At 32.6% G+C, this 19995-nt stretch overlaps 1 protein-coding gene across 2 annotated transcripts; it reads left to right on the top strand.

Annotated features, from left to right (window-relative positions):
• The first annotated feature begins 118 nt into the window (after positions 1-118).
• Positions 119-9114, top strand: LOC112522040 (GTPase Der). 2 transcript variants are annotated; one of them, XM_025131100.1, is made up of 12 exons: positions 120-588; positions 1014-1084; positions 2027-2110; positions 2373-2669; positions 3270-3409; positions 3780-3867; positions 4016-4198; positions 4837-4998; positions 5612-5805; positions 6244-6394; positions 7653-7818; positions 8792-9114. In XM_025131100.1, exons 1-12 carry the CDS (start codon positions 237-239, stop codon positions 8854-8856), a joined length of 1953 nt encoding a protein of 650 aa, XP_024986868.1. In that variant the 5' UTR covers positions 120-236; the 3' UTR covers positions 8857-9114. The 2 variants fall into 2 exon arrangements, with proteins under 2 accessions (XP_024986869.1, XP_024986868.1); XM_025131101.1 differs by lacking the exon at positions 2027-2110 and having other exon boundaries at positions 119-588.
• The last annotated feature ends 10881 nt before the right edge of the window (positions 9115-19995 follow it).

Below are 19995 nucleotides of genomic sequence, written 5' to 3'. Positions count from 1 at the left end.
CCCAAAATCATAGGATGTAATACCAATGAGCCCAAGAGTAAAAATGCGTACGAAATGGATAAGTTAACTACAGGCGTAATTTAGCAAATAAGTGTTTATCATGCACCTCCCTCCATGAACTACAACTAGAACTAGAAGAGGATAAACCCTCAAGTTCATTATTATCAGTCATATCCATTACCCGCCAAACTTCGTCTTCTTCCTTTCTTCTATGCTTGACCCAATTTGAATCCACAATGTCATCTCTTGATGTTTCTTCACATGTTTCTCTCTCTAGAATTCTCTCTCTCCTCTCTCCGGTGTCCAAATTCTCTCCCTCTTCTTCGCTCCTTTTTCCAACTCGTTCATCCAATCTACCACTCTCTCTATCAGCCATATATCTTCACAACCGTCGGCGTACAACTACTGTTCGATCGTTGGAAGGAGAATTTGTATCAGTAGAAGATGAATTACCGGAAATTGAAGATGATGTAGAGTCCGATTTTGAAGATGTTAGCGATGAACATTTGGATGTGGATGAGCTCGAACTGGAGGCAGAAAAGGCCGTTCGTGAATACTCTCTTTCTCTATCGAAGGAATTGAAAATCGGTGCGTGTTTTTATTGTTTATTTATGTTCCGTAGCGTCTAAGCATGATACTTATGTCTAATTCTGGCTAATCTTTTATAATTGCAAACATAATTTCAAGTTACCATTTGTCTGTTGCTCTATCACTTTCCGAAATTCTTCAATGCTAACTGCTAAGGATGTAATTTATCGTGAATGGTGAACTTGGGAGTATGTTATTTTGCACGCTTTTAGTTTGGAGCACATGTTCATTTGCTGGGAAATTATTTGAATCTACTAGTAGGTAACAAACGAGAAGCTCTGGAATCTGTGGTAAGCAACAGCTTGTGTGTAAAAATCTGTGATAACTTAACTTATCTCTTAGGTGGAACCTGTGTGTTTGTGTTCTAATTGACTTGCTAGCGCAATTTTGGTTGAAAAATGTGTTAACATTTTGTCATCTTTTAGAAGAGGAGCCAATTGACGATAAAGGAACTCGTGGAAGAAGGAAGATGCGGGAAAGGATTATACCCATAAATGTTAGTAAGCATATCCTGTGCGGTCATTTTGTCATTTACTGAAAGACATTACTTGGTGTGCACTTTTATGAGTTGAAGTTTGTGTCTAATAAGGTTGAAGATAGTCTAATGGAATTTTTGATTTGTTTTAGCTTGGGACTAGGAGAGAATCGTGAGAGCATTGTGCTGTTTGAGATTGAGGAATGATATCTCATCTGCAGTTCACTTTTATCCTAGAAATCTGCTCCTAGTAGCAAGTCTAATGGTATAAGCATACATGTGCAGGAATAAAAAATTTCAAGTTGTGACACAAAATTTTCACTTAGCGGAAATGCTAAAATGTGCATGACCAACCATTGAGGTGTCCATTTCTGAATGTTTTTGCCTTCAAATCAAGGAGCTTCTTGCTTTGTCTTCTCAAACATCAGAAGAATTGCATCAAAAGTCATGTATATTTATGTTCTATAGTCAAATATAACATGTTAAATTGGCTGATTTAGAAGGAAGGTCTGATCCAAACTAATAGAGGCCTGACATGGAAAGACTGGAAATGTAAACGATCTGTTCAACATACATCATTTTTTATTGGTCTCTTGTTCTGTGGAAACACTTGGGTGGTCGCAATATGTGTTGAGGACATGTTTAGTTGAAGCTTAGGGGATGCTCTACCAAGGTTATGATTGAACTTGCCACATTTTCTGTTTGGAACATGTTGAAATTCAACACACACTATCTCTCTTCACAGTCACATGCTCTCTTTTCCTAAACAGCAAAATTATTGAGTTTGACTGTAAATATGAGTAATAAATTGCAATTGTGAGCAGAAGTTGGTCTCATTCTTGAAGGAGTTGAGACACTTACATTTAATCAACTTAAATTTGTCTCAAATCAGAGACAAACAAACTAATGACAAAATCTTGTAGTTACCTGGTATTAACTTCACTGAATTTCAATTTAATGCAGATACCTGATCATCTTCTTCCAAAGGTTTCAATTGTTGGAAGACCGAATGTTGGTAAATCGGCATTATTTAACCGCCTTGTTGGGGTATAAATTTATCAGTCTTTGTCCTTTTTTGTTATACCTTGTAAATAATTTTATATTTGTCATTTAGAAAACAAGGAAACGACATCCAAGTGTTGCTTAAAGTAATATTTTGAGAAAAAAAGAAACCTATATACTGTTAGCTACCAATCTAACCCGTCACAACTCACATCTCCTTCCTCCAACTGTGCGTAGACCAACAGCAGCAAAAAGTTATTTATTTGATATTATATATTCTCATATATTCTTAATATATTTGTTCCAGGGAAACAGGGCTATTGTGGTTGATGAACCGGGGGTTACTAGGGATCGTCTGTATGGTAGATCCTTTTGGGGAGATCATGAATTTATGGTGATTGACACAGGAGGTGTTCTCACAGTTTCAAAGTCACAGACTGATGTTATGGAACAACAATTATCCGTCTCAACAACCATTGGCATGGAAGGTATTCCACTTGCTTCTAGAGAGGCAGCTGTTGCCAGGATGCCATCAATGATTGAGAGACAAGCTACAGTGGCAGTAGAAGAGTCATCAGTCATCATATTTGTAGTTGATGGCCAGGTATGGTTCATAAACTAGCAACATCATTGTAGTGGAATCTATACTTATTGTATTATTGTTTTATACATTCTAGAAATAGGGCAGATAGCTTGCACTACTGTCGAGATAACTGACTGACTAAAATTCATATCTTTTGATGCCCATGAACACTGGTTTAGTGAACTACTTGAGTCTAGAGCTCATATGACTTTATGAAGTTAGAATATATCATCCTACATGTTGATGGAGGTTTTAGCGGGAATCTTAATGAGAAAATCTTGAAGTGCCGTCAGTTTTACAAATTGCCTCCCCCATCACACATGAAAATTCCCAGTTCCAATGGGAGAATTGCATCAACGTCTCAAGTACTGGTTTAGAATGAATTCCTTACATCATTTACTTCTGCTCGTAAGTTAAAAGTGAAAGTAGATGTTAACTTTTGATAATTGTGTTTATTAGTCGCTTATTGTATCCTGTGCTTCTAAACCAAACCTTAATTCTTTCTCTTAACCCCGTTTTTATATTTGAAGAATAATACTTATACTTTGCAAGCATCTTTTATTGCTTGTTTGTGATAAATCCCATTTGTTGTGTGGGCCGTACATGACTAACTCTGAACAGGCAGGCCTGAATGCAGCTGATGTGGAAATAGGGGACTGGCTTCGGAAGAACTATTCAAACAAATCTATCATATTAGCTGTTAACAAGTGTGAGTCTCCACGCAAAGGAATAATGCAGGCATCAGAATTTTGGTCTCTTGGGTAAGTTGCATCCTTTCTCACTTCTGTTAGAATGCCATCAACAAAGCTGAAATTCTTATTTTTTAGTAACAAGGCCAGCTCAATCATGTGATACCACTGAAGCGGGGTTTACTGTAATCCCTCACAAAAGTAAAAGTTTGCATCTGGCGATAGTTTTCCTAAATATAACATCATGTAAATTATATTATCTCTCAAAGCCTTTGGGGAGCAAGTGATGTCAACTGAGCATCAGGGGCGGCATGTCAGCCTTCTTGATTTGGAATGGTCCGAGGAATTAGAATTTGTCTGTTACTCTAGCTAGCTTTGTGTGACCTTCTCGATTTTAATTATCTTTTGTTTGATTAAACTATGTTTTTGGTGGAATAATTAGGTTTACACCACTTCCTATATCTGCTGTTTCTGGAACTGGGACCGGGGAGCTTCTTGATCTTGTTTGCGCAGGCTTGGGAAAAATTGAGGTATTGTTTCTTTCGATGGCAGGAAACCACTGGTTTTTGTAGTCACAGTGTTGTCTTCCTTGAGGAAGCATGAACTTGACTTCCTTTCTTTTTAGCGTGCTTCTTTATTAGTTGTTATCTTCAGACAATTGTTGATTTTATTGCACAGGAATCAGATGTTCAGAACAAAGAAGAAGACTACATTCCTTCAATTTCAATTGTGGGGCGTCCAAATGTTGGTAAAAGTAGCATCCTGAATGCTTTAGTTGGAGAGGACAGAACAATTGTTAGTCCAGTTAGTGGGACCACGCGTGATGCTATTGATACTGAGTTTGAGGGACCAGATGGCCAGGTTTGTTTTGGTTTTATAATTTTTTTCTTTTTTTTTATTAACCTGGATATCCAATCCGCTATGCGAGCCGACTAATCCCAGGGCGACCACCTGCTTTGCGGGTAGCCCGGAGTCACCGCATTTGAACCTCCGTGGTCACAGGGGGATTTTTGTTCCTCCTTGGATTTGAATCTGGGACCTCCAGGCACTTTTTGACCTTTGGAGCCCAAGAAATGGTCTTTTTGACTGCCAGTTGTACAAGTTATTGAGGAAATCAATAGAAATAACCCATTTAGAAATCTGTAAAATTCAAATAATCAAGGTCCATATACAAGTATCATGTTGGGTCTTTAGTAGTATAACTTGCTACCTGGAGCATTGGCAGATGCAAAAGAATATTCTAGATATGAATGCGAAGACAATTTCAATGCTAATAAGTTTATCAGGTTATTATTTTGTTTATTCATTTGTGTCTATTTTCTCTAAAGAAGGCAAGGCTAGACAAAGAAAATACACACACACATAGTAAGCTTTGGCTCAGAACCACTAGATTCAGAGACTCAATGAGATTAGTTAGGCCAAAGGCTACTGGCATTTGCTGTCGTTCTATTGCTCTTTAATGATCCATCATTTGTTGAAAATCATTGAATCTCTTGCAGAAATTTCGTCTCATTGATACCGCTGGAATCAGAAAAAGGGCAGCTGTAGCTTCGTCAGGTAGCACGACAGAGGCTTTGTCTGTTAATCGAGCATTTCGTGCAATTCGGCGTTCTGATGTTGTAGCTCTTGTGGTTGAGGCCTTGGCCTGTATCACAGAACAGGTAAATTTTTTTGACATATGAAGCTCTGGATAGAGTCTAAAAGTTGGGCTGAACATTATAGTATTTATGAAACAATAACGTTTGTAAACCAATTGCAAGACTAAAATGCTGATCACAAAGGATTCTAGTATGTATTAGTAGACATAGTGAATTTGTTAATCAAGTTTTGTCTGGGATAGGAATTACTACCTGCACGTCCTTACATCCGTTTGTTGTACCTGGTGGTCAACAAGTTTATAAGTTTGGTCAATAAGTCGATAGAAGGGGTAGTATAAATAGGGGACGGGGTTAGAGGGAAGGGTATTCTGCTTTGTAGTCAATTGGGTGAGAACCTTTGGGAGAAACCTGGCCTCTTGAAAGACAGAGAATCCTTTGTAAGCCTTCTTTAGAGAGTGTAATCATTTTGATTTCTCTATCAATATGATGAATGTACATCAATGTTCACCTATGTGAATCATTCTAATTCATTACTTTGTATGTGAATCATTCTAATTGCTAGTTGAATTTTTGAAGATTTTGTTACTCCATAATTAACTTTCCTTGCTGGCTCTTCTATTAGAGAACTCATTCTTTGATCTGATGGATATGTGACTACTCCCTACTTCGTGAACAGGATTACAAGATTGCGGAAAGGATAGAAAGAGAAGGAAAAGGTTGTCTAATTGTTGTGAACAAGTGGGATACGATACCAAATAAAAACCAGCAGACAACATTGCATTACGAGGAAGATGTTAGGATGAAGCTTCGTATTCTTAATTGGGCACCTATTGTTTATTCAACTGCAATAGCTGGGAACAGCGTAGATAGGTATGTCTCTGTATTTAAAGCGAATTTTGTGTCATTTGCTCAACTGCTGTATGCTTCAATTTTATACCAGTTGGCTGTTGTCTTGGTAAATTGCCTCACCATATTGTAGGATAAGAATAAATCTTAATAGCTATGTGCATCTACTATCCCTTTTGACATCATTTATAATTTTTTTTAACTTGTTATTTGAAGTTTTAAGTTGGGTGTGCCTGAATCAGTTAAAAAGCTCTATATGTTATTTTGTTCTTGTATATCTGACAGTCTGTAGAAGTTTTAGATAACAGTAGGGTTTGACATTGCTGTTTGTGTTGGCATTTGTCTCCTTTCTTGCTGATTGAATCCATGGGTGGCTATTTATTTACTGCCATGTTATATTAAAGCTTCAACTCCAATATTTAGTTATAAATCTTTAAGGATTCATTTGTAATGGTATTCCAGAATCATTGTTGCTGCAAGTGCTGTTGAAAAAGAGAGATCGAGAAGGCTTAGTACAGCCACATTGAATCAAGTAGTGCATGAGGCTTTAGCTTTTAAATCACCTCCAAGGACAAGAGGTGGGAAGAGAGGACGTCTCTATTATTGCACTCAGGTATTTCTGTAGTACTGTTGGTTCTCGACTTCTCGTAATCTGATTGTTGCAAGCATTCAAACCTTTCTTCCCTCAAGAATCAAGAAGACAACTTGCTAGTATATTAATACTAATTTTTATTATTGCTTGAAGATCATTACAAACTTACATTCACAGGAGCATATAACCTTGAAATATAAAACATAAAGGCTCTCACCAACTTTAAAAATGTGGAACTTCGATATGAGTAGCTTATACCTTTAACAAAACCAAGCCTGTGGTGGACTCGGGATTTCTAAGTGTGGGTTTGGGATGGAAATTGGTGTTTTTTTCCTTCAGTTATTGAATTCGATTTCCAGATTTGACCTTGTGAAGATTGGTCTCAAAATACAGCTTCAAAATCTGAAGGACAGTAGCTTAGTCGAGTTTGGAAGTCTCACAACCCGCCTGAAATGTCGCCTTGATCACTGTTTGCTAAAAGAAATTCGGGCGACTTCCCAAGCGACTTTAGTCGCCGCAAAGTCGCCCCATTTACTGTTTTTTTGTTTAGAAGTGGGTGGTTTGTTCCAACTAAATAGTCCCTCTCCTTAATATCATTATGGACTAGATAATTAGACGAAGGCTTCCATTTTTCATATCCATAGGATCTCCATTGTAATTTCATTCCAAGCATTGTACTCAACATCTCGATAGTGGACTTCCCGGTGGTCTCCTCCGCCCATGGTTTTTCCCATTTTGAGGTTTCCACGTAAATATGGTGTCATCTCTTCCTCTTTTATTTTCTGCAATTTGATTTACGTACAGTGTGCTGATATTACCTTTTATTGGGTTATTTGTTTGTCGAAGTTCTTGGTAGATAATTTCGTATTCTGCCTTAAATCAATACGGTTCTTATTTGGAGCATCGATTTTGGGTTGTTTTCAGAACGTCCTTTGTTTCGAGTTTTACAATAGACCTCTTGTCGTGGATTGTTGACCTAGACCTAGATCAATCAAAGGAGACACCTTGTAGCCTTCCAGCTGCCTTTGACAACGAAATTGCTCCATAAATCTGTTTTTTGCGTTCCCATTCACATAGGACTATAGGAGTTCTTTAGTTTTTGAATGCTTTTGCTATGGATTTTTCATTTACTAGTGAAACATCTATAATATGGAAAGCCTTTTGCAGTTGCGTATTTGTTCTGTAAGCTTTGGTATCTGAACAAATGCTACTATTTGAATTGCATGCTTCCTCTTGCTTTCCCACTTTTCTCATAGTGGTTGGTCATTCATGTTTACAGGCAGCTATTAGGCCACCGACATTTGTTTTCTTTGTGAATGATGCAAAGCTTTTCCCTGAAACATACCGCCGTTACATGGAGAAACAACTTAGATCTGATGCTGGATTTACGGGCACACCAATTCGTCTTTTATGGCGCAGTCGGAGGAAAACAGACAAGGATCCTGGTAAGCAAGAATAGGCAACTGTTCATCTTCATAATTTTGATTTTATGGATGTCCCTTGCTCTTCCATTCTAAGTTTATGGCTTTAAAGGAATTTATTTGCTAATAGTTTACTTGTACACCTCCTCAGTTGCAAAATAAAAAAAAATGCAATGTTTGGCTATTTGATAATGAACTAGTAGACAAATTAATAAATCTGGATTGAATATTTGCTAAAAAGAAAATGTTGCATTTATTTTAAACATACCCCTCCAATATTAATAGCCAATTAGAAATTAGGGTTTCATTTTTTAGCCATTTTCTGACCCAAATTCACTTTTTAGCCATTTTTTGACCCAAATTCACTTTTTAGCCAATCCTTTAATAAATCTGGATTGAATATTTGTTAAAAAGAAAATGTTGCATTTATTTTAAACATCCCCCTCCAATGTTAATAGTCAATTAGAAATTAGGGTTTCACTTTTTAGCCATTTTCTGATCCAAATTTACTTTTTAACCAATCCTTATGCAGAAGGTTTACGCATATGCATAAGGGTTGGTTTTCGGCTAAAAGAAATAATAATAATAAGTATCCTTGCGCAGAAAGTGGTTTCTGTATAAGGATTCCACTTTCTGCGTAAGGATTTTCTTTTTTGGCCAAAAATCAATCCTTATGCATATGCATAAGCCTTGTTCTTAAAGATTGGCTAAAAAGAGTGAATTTGGGTTAGAAAGTGGCTAAAAAGTGAAACCACCTATCAGCTTTGGTTATTTATGTACATTTCCCCAGTTTTACCCTATTACATCAGAGTTCAATGATGTACTTCTTGTTTAGCATTTTCTAACATCTTTTTACCTTACTAGGTAGTAGGTATGTTTCTCTTCTCATTTAAGTTTCAAATCTATGCTAATAAGTATGTTTAAATTGCTAAGTGACCGATTATACTACCCAGAAACTGAAGAAATAACATATTAACATTTATCTATGCATCTCCAGGACAAGCTCCAGCATCAAAACCGAAACCAAATCTCACACATAAGAAGTTGGCCGTAGCTACATGACCCATCAATCCGTAGGATTATTTGTGGATTTTGAGGCAAGAACAACTACGGACAATTTCTTGGAGAAAAAACGAGGTAAAGTTCATAATTTCTACATGATGGTGATTATGTTTTTGCTAAGCCAAGTTTAGTGTTAAGTTACCAACTGCCCTCTTATGAAACTGGCACATTAAACACCACGAGGGTAGTTGGGAGTTTGATGGTGCATAATAGCAGTTGTGGGCACAGATCTTTTAATGCACTTATTGGTCTTCAAAATGAGCTGTTACATCACAATTTGGACCTCATCATTGTAGAGATTAGGTTGAAATATGAATAGGTTTGTGATAGAGATTTTATTTCTAGGATCAACATCGAACATTTTGGTATTGTCTATTACTGGGTTATCACATCAACCACACATAATCAATCAAAGAGATGGCAAGGGGGCGGGGTATCGGGGATTGCAATCTCCATTCCCATCAGGGAATCGGGGATTTTTCCCCGTCTGTACAATTTTATTTTTTACGTAATGTTTTTATGTATTATATATAAATAAATACCAGCTTTAGGTTTAAATGAGGGATCATCTTTTGAGAACCCATGAAATTGTGATAACCTTGAGAACTTGTGCATCATGTGTTATTTCATATGATGTTTTTCATCTAAGACTAGGATTTAGAGTATTGATTAACATATATTTGTTTCACAATGTGTTTGTTTAACATGTACTTGGTTCACAATATGAATAACTTTTACGTGTTTGTGAAACAAAAAGTAAACATAATAAAGTTTCACACTGTGAAACAACTATATGTTAATCAATACCATATTTAGATGGAAAAAATCATGTGAACAAAACCTTAAGGTAGAAGTTCTTACGGATCTTACAAATTTGGAATTCTCAAATGATTAACTAATTAAACCCCATGTTTAAACGATATAATGCTAAAAATATTAATTACCCAAAGTTTATTTGTTGCTACAAGGGTAACATAAAAAAACATAGTTTAAACACAACCATATCAATCAGAACACTTAAAAATTGAAGTTGTATTTAATCACGTCGTTAATATCAACAAAGGTTTCTCATGAACAACCAAATCAATAAGGTAATTTTTTTTACAAGTTTTCATTTCGAAAGATTGATTATGTTTATACATTATATATACTCATTGGGTTTCTCACTATATTATTGTACTTAATATATATATATATATATATATATACACACACACACACATAGAAATGTATAATTGATACTTGGGGTTGGGGTCGGGAATGAAGGGCATCCTCATCCCCGGTTTATAAATTCGGAGATTCCCCATCCCTAGTCAACTAAGGGATTCCCTTTCGGATACGGGGCTTTTTGCGATCCCACTTGTATGCTTATAGGAACATTCCCTTCTCTACAATGAGTCAATGACCCTAGTTAGAGAGATTTAAAAGGGTTTCACATATACTGATAAGGTATTAGAACCAGCGTCTAGCACCACTTAGGGATTCGACACTCTTTTGTCCTTCATTCTTGGGAGCATCGTATAGCCTCTGTTTTGAGTGGGCATGTTAGAGCCCCTTATCGTTAGACACGATCTATCAGCTTGTTTACGTGTAAGATCTTTAATCCACACTGAAACCAAGATTGTATTCCGAGGAGATTCAAATGTCACCTATGTCGTACCATGTCTGCCCATGTTTGCTACCCTCTCCCATGATATTCTATTTTCGGCAAGTTTTTATGCTAGAATTACCGTTGTCTTTTGATTGAATCAGTCATAAGGTAAGTGGTAAAAGGAGCAAATGATAGAGTAGTTTTTTTTTTTTTGTTAACGGTGGATGTCAGGGTCAACATGTTTGCACCTTGACTAATCTCTGGGTCTTGGAAAACGGTCAGGAAAATCGTCAGTGGTTTTATAGTACTCAAACCAGTGACCTCTAAAGAAATTCCTTAGAGATCCAATTTTTATTGTCAGCTGAGCAAATGCCACAAGATTAATAACAAAGCAGATGCATCCTCAATAAATTGCATGGGTCCATGTTACTTTTTTCTAACGAGACTGATGGATTAATAATAACTAGTTGTGTACCCACGCAATGCGGCGGGAGCTATAAATTTTAATGATTTTGAAGTTCAACTGGTTTTATAAGATAAGATTTAACGATGATATATGTTACACTTGGTCTTTACATATTAATACAATTTGAATAAATTAGAGTTATGGTTCCAATTACAGACTATCGATGAAAAACAAATTATGACAGTTTAAAATCCAATATATTTAAAATCCAACATATTTAAACGACTCTACAAATGTATTCGACTTACACCAAGAGCAAAGAACTAAGAAACTTGAGTTTTAAGATAAACAATCAAAACCAATAAAGAAAACTACAAATTTAATAGATCATAAACCATGAAAAGACAAAAAAAAATGGGTTTTAGAATGAAATTTCAACTACTTATCCTCTTACTTGTCCAGAAACTCAGATTAAGGTTGAATTAATACATGTATATATATATATTTCAAAAAAACCCAAGAACATATTAATTCAAAACATATTATACAATGCAATTTGGACAGCTTAACCTCAAAATATATAGTATATATATAAATAAATAACTATAAAAGTATAAATTGTAAATATTAAAAATATTTTTTCACAGTATATAATATATAATAATATAATTAAGTCAAAAACTATTCAATATTGGATTCATTTCGAAGATATTAACGAGACGATTATAATAGTATAACTTGTTAAAATAAAAATGTATTTTTTAAACATGTTTTAATTGATATACGATTATGTATGTTAATTTGATAAAGGTTTAAAATGAAACATTTAAAAGTAAATGACGTAAATTAAATTAATTAATTAATTATAGGGTATAAAGTGTAAATTTAAAATTATAATTAAAAAAAATCGGTTGGGGTGAGTGTATGTGAGGAGAGAAGTGGGTGAAAAAGTGAGTATAAATGGTATTTTGGTCCTTTAGTATTTTAAAACTTTAAAATTTTTGTTAAATTTGCTTAATAAGATAATATAGATAATAATAATAATAAAGTTAAAATGGATATGTTTTGAATTTTTCAATCCGACCAACCCAACATTTGAATAACTCAATTCAATGTTCGTGATTTAAAAAAAACTTGACTCAACCCAATCATAACTACTTCAAACCGTATGAGTTGGGTTGGTCGGGTTAAAACTTTGATGTCATTTTACAATCTAACTAATCATTTGTATTTAAAAGAAGTAAAATAAGAATAAGAACATGCAAAATGGGCTAACAAACTCAAAAAAAGTATTAAGGTTTATGCTAATAAGAAAGTAGATTACGGTTGAAATTGTAATATAATTTTATGTGTAGCTAACTACTGATTGGTCTAATGTACATATAGTAATCAATAACTTAACAATCATATTGAATTTACCAGGCCATCGAGTTGGGTTAGGTTGAAATTATTCTAATTCATTTCTAACCCAATAGATGCGGTTTGACCTAATTTTGTATCAATTATATGTCGATTTACCTCAGGTTGAATTTTATTGGGTTTTTTTCCGTTTGAGTTGGCCAAATTGGTTTGTCGGCTTTTGAGCACCCCTAATTGGAGAAAATAAAGTTTTTGTTCTCTATTTTGCTTTAACAGATTCTCCATATTATCATCTATAATAGAAAGTTTTAAGTTTAGAGAATTCTCTAAAACTTGATGTTGAAAAAATTAAATTTTATTTATTCCTGCTAATTAGATTGGATTATTATTATTTTATATAATTTATTTATAAGATGTATTGGAATGATAAATTTATAAAATATTTTGATAAATGATAATATAATAAATGTTGAAATCCTTAAAATCAAAGAAGCTATTAGAATTAGAAATCTCTAAAATTGATTTTTTTCTTCATAAAAATAGACCCATGCGAATACAAGGGGGTGTTTGATTGTATTTTGGGAAAAGGAGTGGGTGCGAGTTGTTATTTTTACTTTTTGAAGTGGTAATAATTAAGGGGTTGTTTGGCAGTTGCTGAATGGTCTGGTGTAGAATGATATAGTGTAAAATGAAATATAATTGCTTGGTAATTGTTTATAATGAAATTAGGGCCTTGAATGATTAAAAGAGATCTATGATACAAAATCATTCATAGAGTTTTAGAACCATTAAGAGAATTTTTTTTTGCCAAAACAAGATCCATCTCTTAAGATTCAAATACCGTCTCTTAATAAAACTATTAAGAGATAAATAAACAATTTCTAAATAATTGTATTTGTTTGAATATTTTATAAATTTTGTTATTAAAAAAACTAATACAAAAAATGCTCAAAAATGATATCTATGTGTGAAAAGGAGATGTCTCAAATGAGGTCATGTTTAGTTTGCAGAAATTAAAAAAATGAGAAATTTGGTTTTAAATTTATTCTAAACTTATGTTTGGTTTATAGGATTGTTTGGATTTGAAATTCTAAGATGTCTTCGAAACCCCTCAAACATGGGATTTCGAGATTTTACTGAGATGGTTGGGATTTCAAGGAATTTGAAAGATTTGTATATAATAATGTTTTAAAATATGTTAAAACGTTTGTTTTTCAATAATCAATTAATAATAAGATAATTTAATTATTTTCATAATTATTTATAACTTGATTTTACAAATAATTTATAAAGAATGGAATTTAATTCCATTCTAATTTCAAAGCCTAAATTCCAAATTTTAATTCTCCTATTTCAAATCCTTCCATGAAATCTAATTTCATCTAAACCATTCAATTAAACCAAACGTCTCTCAAGTCTAAAAATTCTCAAATTAAGATAAATAGAAGGTAAATATGCAATCTCATATTATTCTTTATTAAGTAACTAGAATGGTACTCACACAATGCATCAAAATATATCTTGATTTTAATGTTTCATTTTTTTTGTCTATGCAGTTTTATGTGGTTTTGAGAAACCGATAATGTTTTTATTATTGAATGAAATCTAAATATGAAGATATGTCATAAAAAAAATGAAAAAAAATATTTATGTTAGTATCAAACTAACTACTTAAAAAAAAATTATTTTTTTTTATTTTTCGTTTAACAATATAATTTTAATAAGATAATAATGAAGTCTTTTATTAGAACTCAATAATTATCTTTATTAAATTCTAAATTTTATATATTTGAAATGAGATAATCATCCTCTATTTGATTATATTTATCTGCAGTTAGTTATACGAATTCAAATATGAAGCTTTAAGAAGTAGTATTTATGCACAATTTACTTGTAATATTGAATTTTAAGTAATGTGCATAAAAATGATTTTTAAGAGTTTTTGTCAAATGTTTTATAATATAGTATAGATTTTGCTGCAACATATTTAAAAAATGATTTATTCAAAATTAATTATTTAGTTCTTATGTAATTTATCTATTTATTTAAATATTAAAATTTTATTATTAAAATTCTAAACAAAAGGCAACATATGTCGATAATTGAGGATGAAGTAGCTGTGAAATTCAATCGGAGGTTTGGGTCAAAACGACAAATACAGGTTCCATGGGCTTATTTTACCGGGAAATTGAATCAAATGACGATATTCTATAACCAAATTAATCTTCTAAGCATTTTTCTACAGATTTTACTTAAAAATCATTAGGTCCGTAGCATCTAGGTTCACAATTATCGCGGACTCACTAAACGACAAAAAAAATAAACGTTTTTGGGTCAGGTCCATAACCATCAGTCTGCAACTATTACGGATTCGACGCAAAACCCATTTTCCTATGAATCGACCCACCCTTAAAAATGGGTTTTAGGTCGGATCCGTAATAATAAATAATAATTAATATTTTGACCTCTATTTTTTAATGTTTTAGTGTTGAGTTGGAGATGAAAACACATTCATATTTGTGTTTCTAGTGTTGAGTTGAAGATGGTTTTAAGCTAGCTTATTGAAACGCTACTAGGTGTTACTTATAAGAAGCTTTTTATCACATATTCTAATTATAACCCTCATCAATATTAATTATTATTTATTATTACTAATTATAAAAAATAATTTATTACTAATATTAATAAATATTAATTAAGAGTAATTAATATCAGTGAGAAATTATTAATCAGTTATACATTTATTGATTATTTAGAATTATTATTAATCATATCAATTACTTTATATTATCCTTTTTCAAATTGTTATGCAATATATTTAATTATTAAAAAAACAAATATAACAATTTTAATAATGTTTATTTAAGTTATATAAAAATTAAAGTTATACTTATTTTGTTTCATAAATATCAAAATTATGTTAAATGATTTCAATGAAATATTTAATTGAGTTATTAATTATAGTTTTAAAAAATTAATAATTAATTAGGATACATGAGGTTGACTAATTTTATTTTTATTCATATTATATGTAATAGTTATTAAAAATCATAAATTAATGTAAGTTTTTTTTTTCTAATTTTTTTTAGCAAATCAAAATTTATAATATATAAAATAATCAATTTAAAATTTATTTAATTAACACATTACATTATTTTAGTTCTTCTTTACTAATTTGTTTGTATTGATACATTATATTACTAATATTTTTTAATTATATAATAAAATGTTTTTATGATTCATTTAAATGTTTATCAAACAGTTTTAGTTAAACATAATTTGTTTATCAGTTAATTTATCAACTAGTAACTAACTTATCAATTATTAGTTAACTTGTAAATTATCAGTTATTAATTAGCTTATCATTTAATTTGTTAATTATTGGTCAATTGAATATCCAATAAATAGGAAATTAACCAAAAAGTTATTACTTGTGAGAAAAAAAGGTGTGAAATAAAATGTAAAGTGAAATTGGCTGGCATGGACATGGAGTAGGGAAAAGCATCACGTGCGTTTGGTAGGCCGTTAAGGTCGTACGTAGATTACATCTGTGATGGTACTGGTAGGTGCAATGAAATTGACCAAAATATTTGATTTCTTTAACAAAATTCACGGAAATTTATGCAAATAGTTATTTTAGAACTTACTATTTTTGTAACTATTATATATATATATATGGTAAAAAAAAAAAAAAACTCATACATTTTTTTTATTTTTGGTGACTTTTGAACCTCTGATTTGCTATGAGATCAAAGATTTATATACCGTTAGAACAAAAACTATTTGTTATTATTATAGAACTTAGTTTTCACTATTTAACCATTTTATAAAATGGTTTTTTAAATTAATCATAACTTAAGTATGAACATTACATAAAAGGACTTTTTCTGTATAAAGTCCTTTTTTTCTTGAAAAATTTCTTCTGTTTAAAGTCTGTATGTAAATTATGACTATTTCTACAAATTTTTTCAGTGTTACTTGCTCCTAAATGTTCACTTTCAAAAGTAATATTTATTTTTCTCATAAAAATTTATCTCTCTATTATTAACGATGGATTTGTCATCTGCTTAATTAAAAAGACTAATTATTACAAACTTTTAAAATTATGTGCAATTTTCATTGTGGAATTTTTTTTTGAACGAAGAGAGTATGTAAGTTTTTTGTATTATTTTTACTGATTATACGTTAATATTAGCATTTATTTTTAATTTTTGATAAGGCAAATTGCATGAAAAAATAACGTACTTTAACTTTATTGCTATTTTGGATAATGTACTTCTAAAACTTTCATTTTTGTACCTAAGATGTAAAATTTTAAACATTTAAGTACCCGGGTAACGGTTGAAGCATTAACCGGTTATCATGTTGATCTGACGAATGATGTGGTATTCAACTCAGTATTATTTGCTGACATGGTTAGTGACATGGATTTTTTTTAATCTAAAATTAGTTCTCAACCTGTTACCTAGGTACTTAAGTGTTTAAAACTTTACATTTTATGTATCAAAATAAAAGTTCTGAAAATACGTTGCACAAAATAAAAATCAAGTTCAAATACATTACTTTTTTCGTACAATTTATCCTTTTTAATATCTCGATTTGACCTAAAAACTACATTACCTTTGTTTTCAATGTATTTTTTTACGATACATCAATATTAGCATTTAGTTGCTAGTTTGCTTGCAGGTGGTTGGTTCGACCCCTCTCACAACCCATTTTCCGCTATTTTTCTTAATACGACAAAAAACTATAAAACTCAAAATTAAAGGTTGAAAAGCTTAACCACAAGAGTGGTGTCTGATTGTTTTGAGCTTAAGCTTCAAAGGTCAAAAGTGTCTAGAAATCTCAGGTTCAAATTGAAAGAGAAATAAATTTTTTTTTGTGGCCACAGAGGTTCAAATGCAGTGACTCCGGATTACACGCAAACAGGTGGTCGTCCAGGGATTAGTCGGCTCGCATAACGGATTGGATATCCAGGTTGATAAAAAAATCTTGAAAAGCAAGAAATTTGCTAAAAAAGAAATTTGTATCCATGTCTTCTCGAACTAGAACCCCTAATATAGCAACTTAAGAAAACCTCCAACGGTTTTGCTATTTCAGAAATTTTGAAGATTTGAGAAAAAAGTTACTTCAACAGCTATACTATTTTTAAAAATCGACGTGTTTAATGGATATGATTATCATTTTGTACAATACAATAAAAAAGAAGTTACTTAACCATAAGGGTGGTGCCTGATTGGTTTGAGTTTGACTTCAAAGATCAAAAGTACTAGAAGGTCCCAGGTTCAAATCGAAGGAGGAATAAATATCCTCTTGTGGCCACAAATGTTCAAATGCGGTGACTCCGGGCTATCTGCAAAGCAGGTGGTCGCCCAGGGATTAGTCGGCTCACATAACGGGTTGGATATCCAGATTAATAAAAAAAAGTTACTTTGTTACACGATTCTTTTTATAAGGGTTATATTTGTAATTTTCACCCCAAATATATATATACACAACCTAACATTAAATGGCGTACTAAATAGCATAATTTTTTATTATTAATCATAATTATTCGGATCAGGTTGTACATTTTGACTGGTCTCAGAAGTTATTACAAAACAACAAAGATAAATCATAATATAAAAACTTAAATTGATTTTTGAAAAAATAAAATCTTAAACTTAAAACTTTATTGTGAGTTGAATTAATTTGGAGTAAGTAAATTATGCATTGTTTCTCGATTCAAGTACAAATTGATGTTTTGATAGTTACATAAACACGTGTGTGCACATTCCACTGTGCGACATCTTTATATTTTCACCAATAAGGATGGTGATTTGCTTCGACCCGGTGGGGAACCGGCTTACCCAACCGAACGGGAACGGGGATTCCCTGTTAAAACAGATCCCGAAGCCGGGACCAAGGATCCCCGGTAGACTCAAACCGGGGTTTGGCCCGAGGCCGAGTATTGTACCCCCGACCTGCCCCATACCCAATATATAATTTTATATAATATATATGTGTATATATATAGGTAGATATATTATTTATTTTCTAAAATTAGGCCTTGAACGGGGATGAGAATCAAGGTTTGACCGAGGTTTGGCTAGAAAATAAACTGGGGATGGAATGTTAATCCTCGTACCCACTGGGGACCGGGGCCGGGATCGGGGATTATAAAACCGTCCTATCCCCACCCTATTGCCATGCCTATTCACCAACATAAAAAAGTAAAAAAAATTAAAAATAGAAATAATCTTCATCTTGAGAATTATATATTAATTTGTATTAATATTGATATTTTTTAATAAATCTTTTATAAAATTGTTATTTCAGTCAGTGTTTATATATCTCTTGTATAAATTGGTAATTTTCTATTAAATTTTATAAAATGCAATATTTAAATAGTTAACAAACAAATGAATAAAGATTGAAATTGATACAAGTATGACTGGACAATATAGAACTAGACAAGTCGTCTTCAAAAGTTATTTAATGATTTTATATATATATATATATATATATCATATAATAGTTATAATCAACACAAATAAAGTAAATAATTCAATTTGTAAACATTTTTACACAATTTTCAAATACATAAATACATACATATATAATAGTACCAAATTTGAATGAAAAATTTGATATAATTAATGGTAGTTTGAAAAAAACCTGATTCGTACAAAATGAGAAATTATGTTTTGTTCGATTTGGGAGATCCTTATCAATTGTTGAATGCACGATAAAGATTGTTACAACAACAATGGTTGTAAAGGTAAAGACACTGGTGACTGATGGACAATGGTGGCCATGGAAGACGTGAAGATGGTGGATAGTGGTCTGGTGATTATGGTGGAGGTGGAGGTAGTGGTGGCCAATGGTACTTAGAGGTGTAAACGAATCGAGTTTTTAACGAGCTACTCGAGCTCGATTCGATCTCAAATACAAAATAGAACTCGTTTATCTTAGGAGTTGAGTTTTATAAAAATGAAAGTTCGATTAAATTTTTTAAGTCGAGCTGAGTCATTTGAGCATATATTTTTTCGAGCCAAACATGCTCATAAGTTTATAAACAATATAATAAAAATATAAAAATTATCAATTTCAAGCCAATAAACGAGTTAATCTATCGCAAGTACGAGTCCATAAACGAGCATCAGACTCGTGCTCGATAACTCAAAATATTTGAGCTCGATAGCTTGAGCCTTAAATTGAAAAAGTTTTTCAAGCTCGAGTTGAGCTCTAGATAGTGGTAGACTGGTAGTGGTAGCTGATGGTGGTGGCCAACAGTAGTAGTAGTAGCCACTAGTGGTTATGGTGGAGGTGAGGTGGCCCATGGTGGTAATGGTGGTGGCGATAAAGGGTGGTGGTCAAAGGTAGGCGGTGGTTGTGGAGGCGGTGGAGGAGGTTGTTGTAGTAGAGGAGAAGATAGAGGCGACCAACAGTGGTAGTGGTGGTGGTCAATGATCGACGTGGTTGTGGAGGTGGTGGTGGGTGGTTGTGGAGGTGGTGGAGGTGAAAGTGGCCGACGGTGGCTACCGGGGACCGACTATGGCTATCGGTGGCCGACAGTGGCTATCTGTGGTGGCAGTGGCCGCGACTGGCGGTGGTAACCACTAAAACCAATACCATAGTAGATTACATATCAATTGAGGGTTAATTAATCAATTAGTTTTTGTCTCATTCTTGTTCCACCTGTTTAGGTGGAACAAGAAGAGGTCTTCTTTTGTCCTTATCCTTATCTTTATCAAATATTACACTAAATGTGGGATGGTGCGTTTTTAACCTGTTTCATATC

The sequence above is a fragment of the Cynara cardunculus genome, assembly GCF_001531365.2.
Source record: "Cynara cardunculus var. scolymus isolate 2C chromosome LG 11, CcrdV1, whole genome shotgun sequence".
Classification (NCBI taxonomy): domain Eukaryota; kingdom Viridiplantae; phylum Streptophyta; class Magnoliopsida; order Asterales; family Asteraceae; genus Cynara; species Cynara cardunculus.
Note: the sequence above shows the minus strand (reverse complement) of the source record. Positions and strands in the feature narration are given on the sequence as shown.

What these genes read in the sequence shown, in the direction of transcription:
- LOC112522040 (XM_025131100.1), top strand. Translation starts at nt 237, where the DNA reads ATGTCATCTCTTGATGTTTCTTCACATGTTTCTCTCTCTAGAATTCTC. An exon ending in TCAGAATTTTGGTCTCTTGG is followed by an intron (nt 3,410 to 3,779) that starts GTAAGTTGCATC and finishes TGGAATAATTAG; the next exon opens with GTTTACACCACTTCCTATAT. An exon ending in GAAAACAGACAAGGATCCTG is followed by an intron (nt 7,819 to 8,791) that starts GTAAGCAAGAAT and finishes ATGCATCTCCAG; the next exon opens with GACAAGCTCCAGCATCAAAA.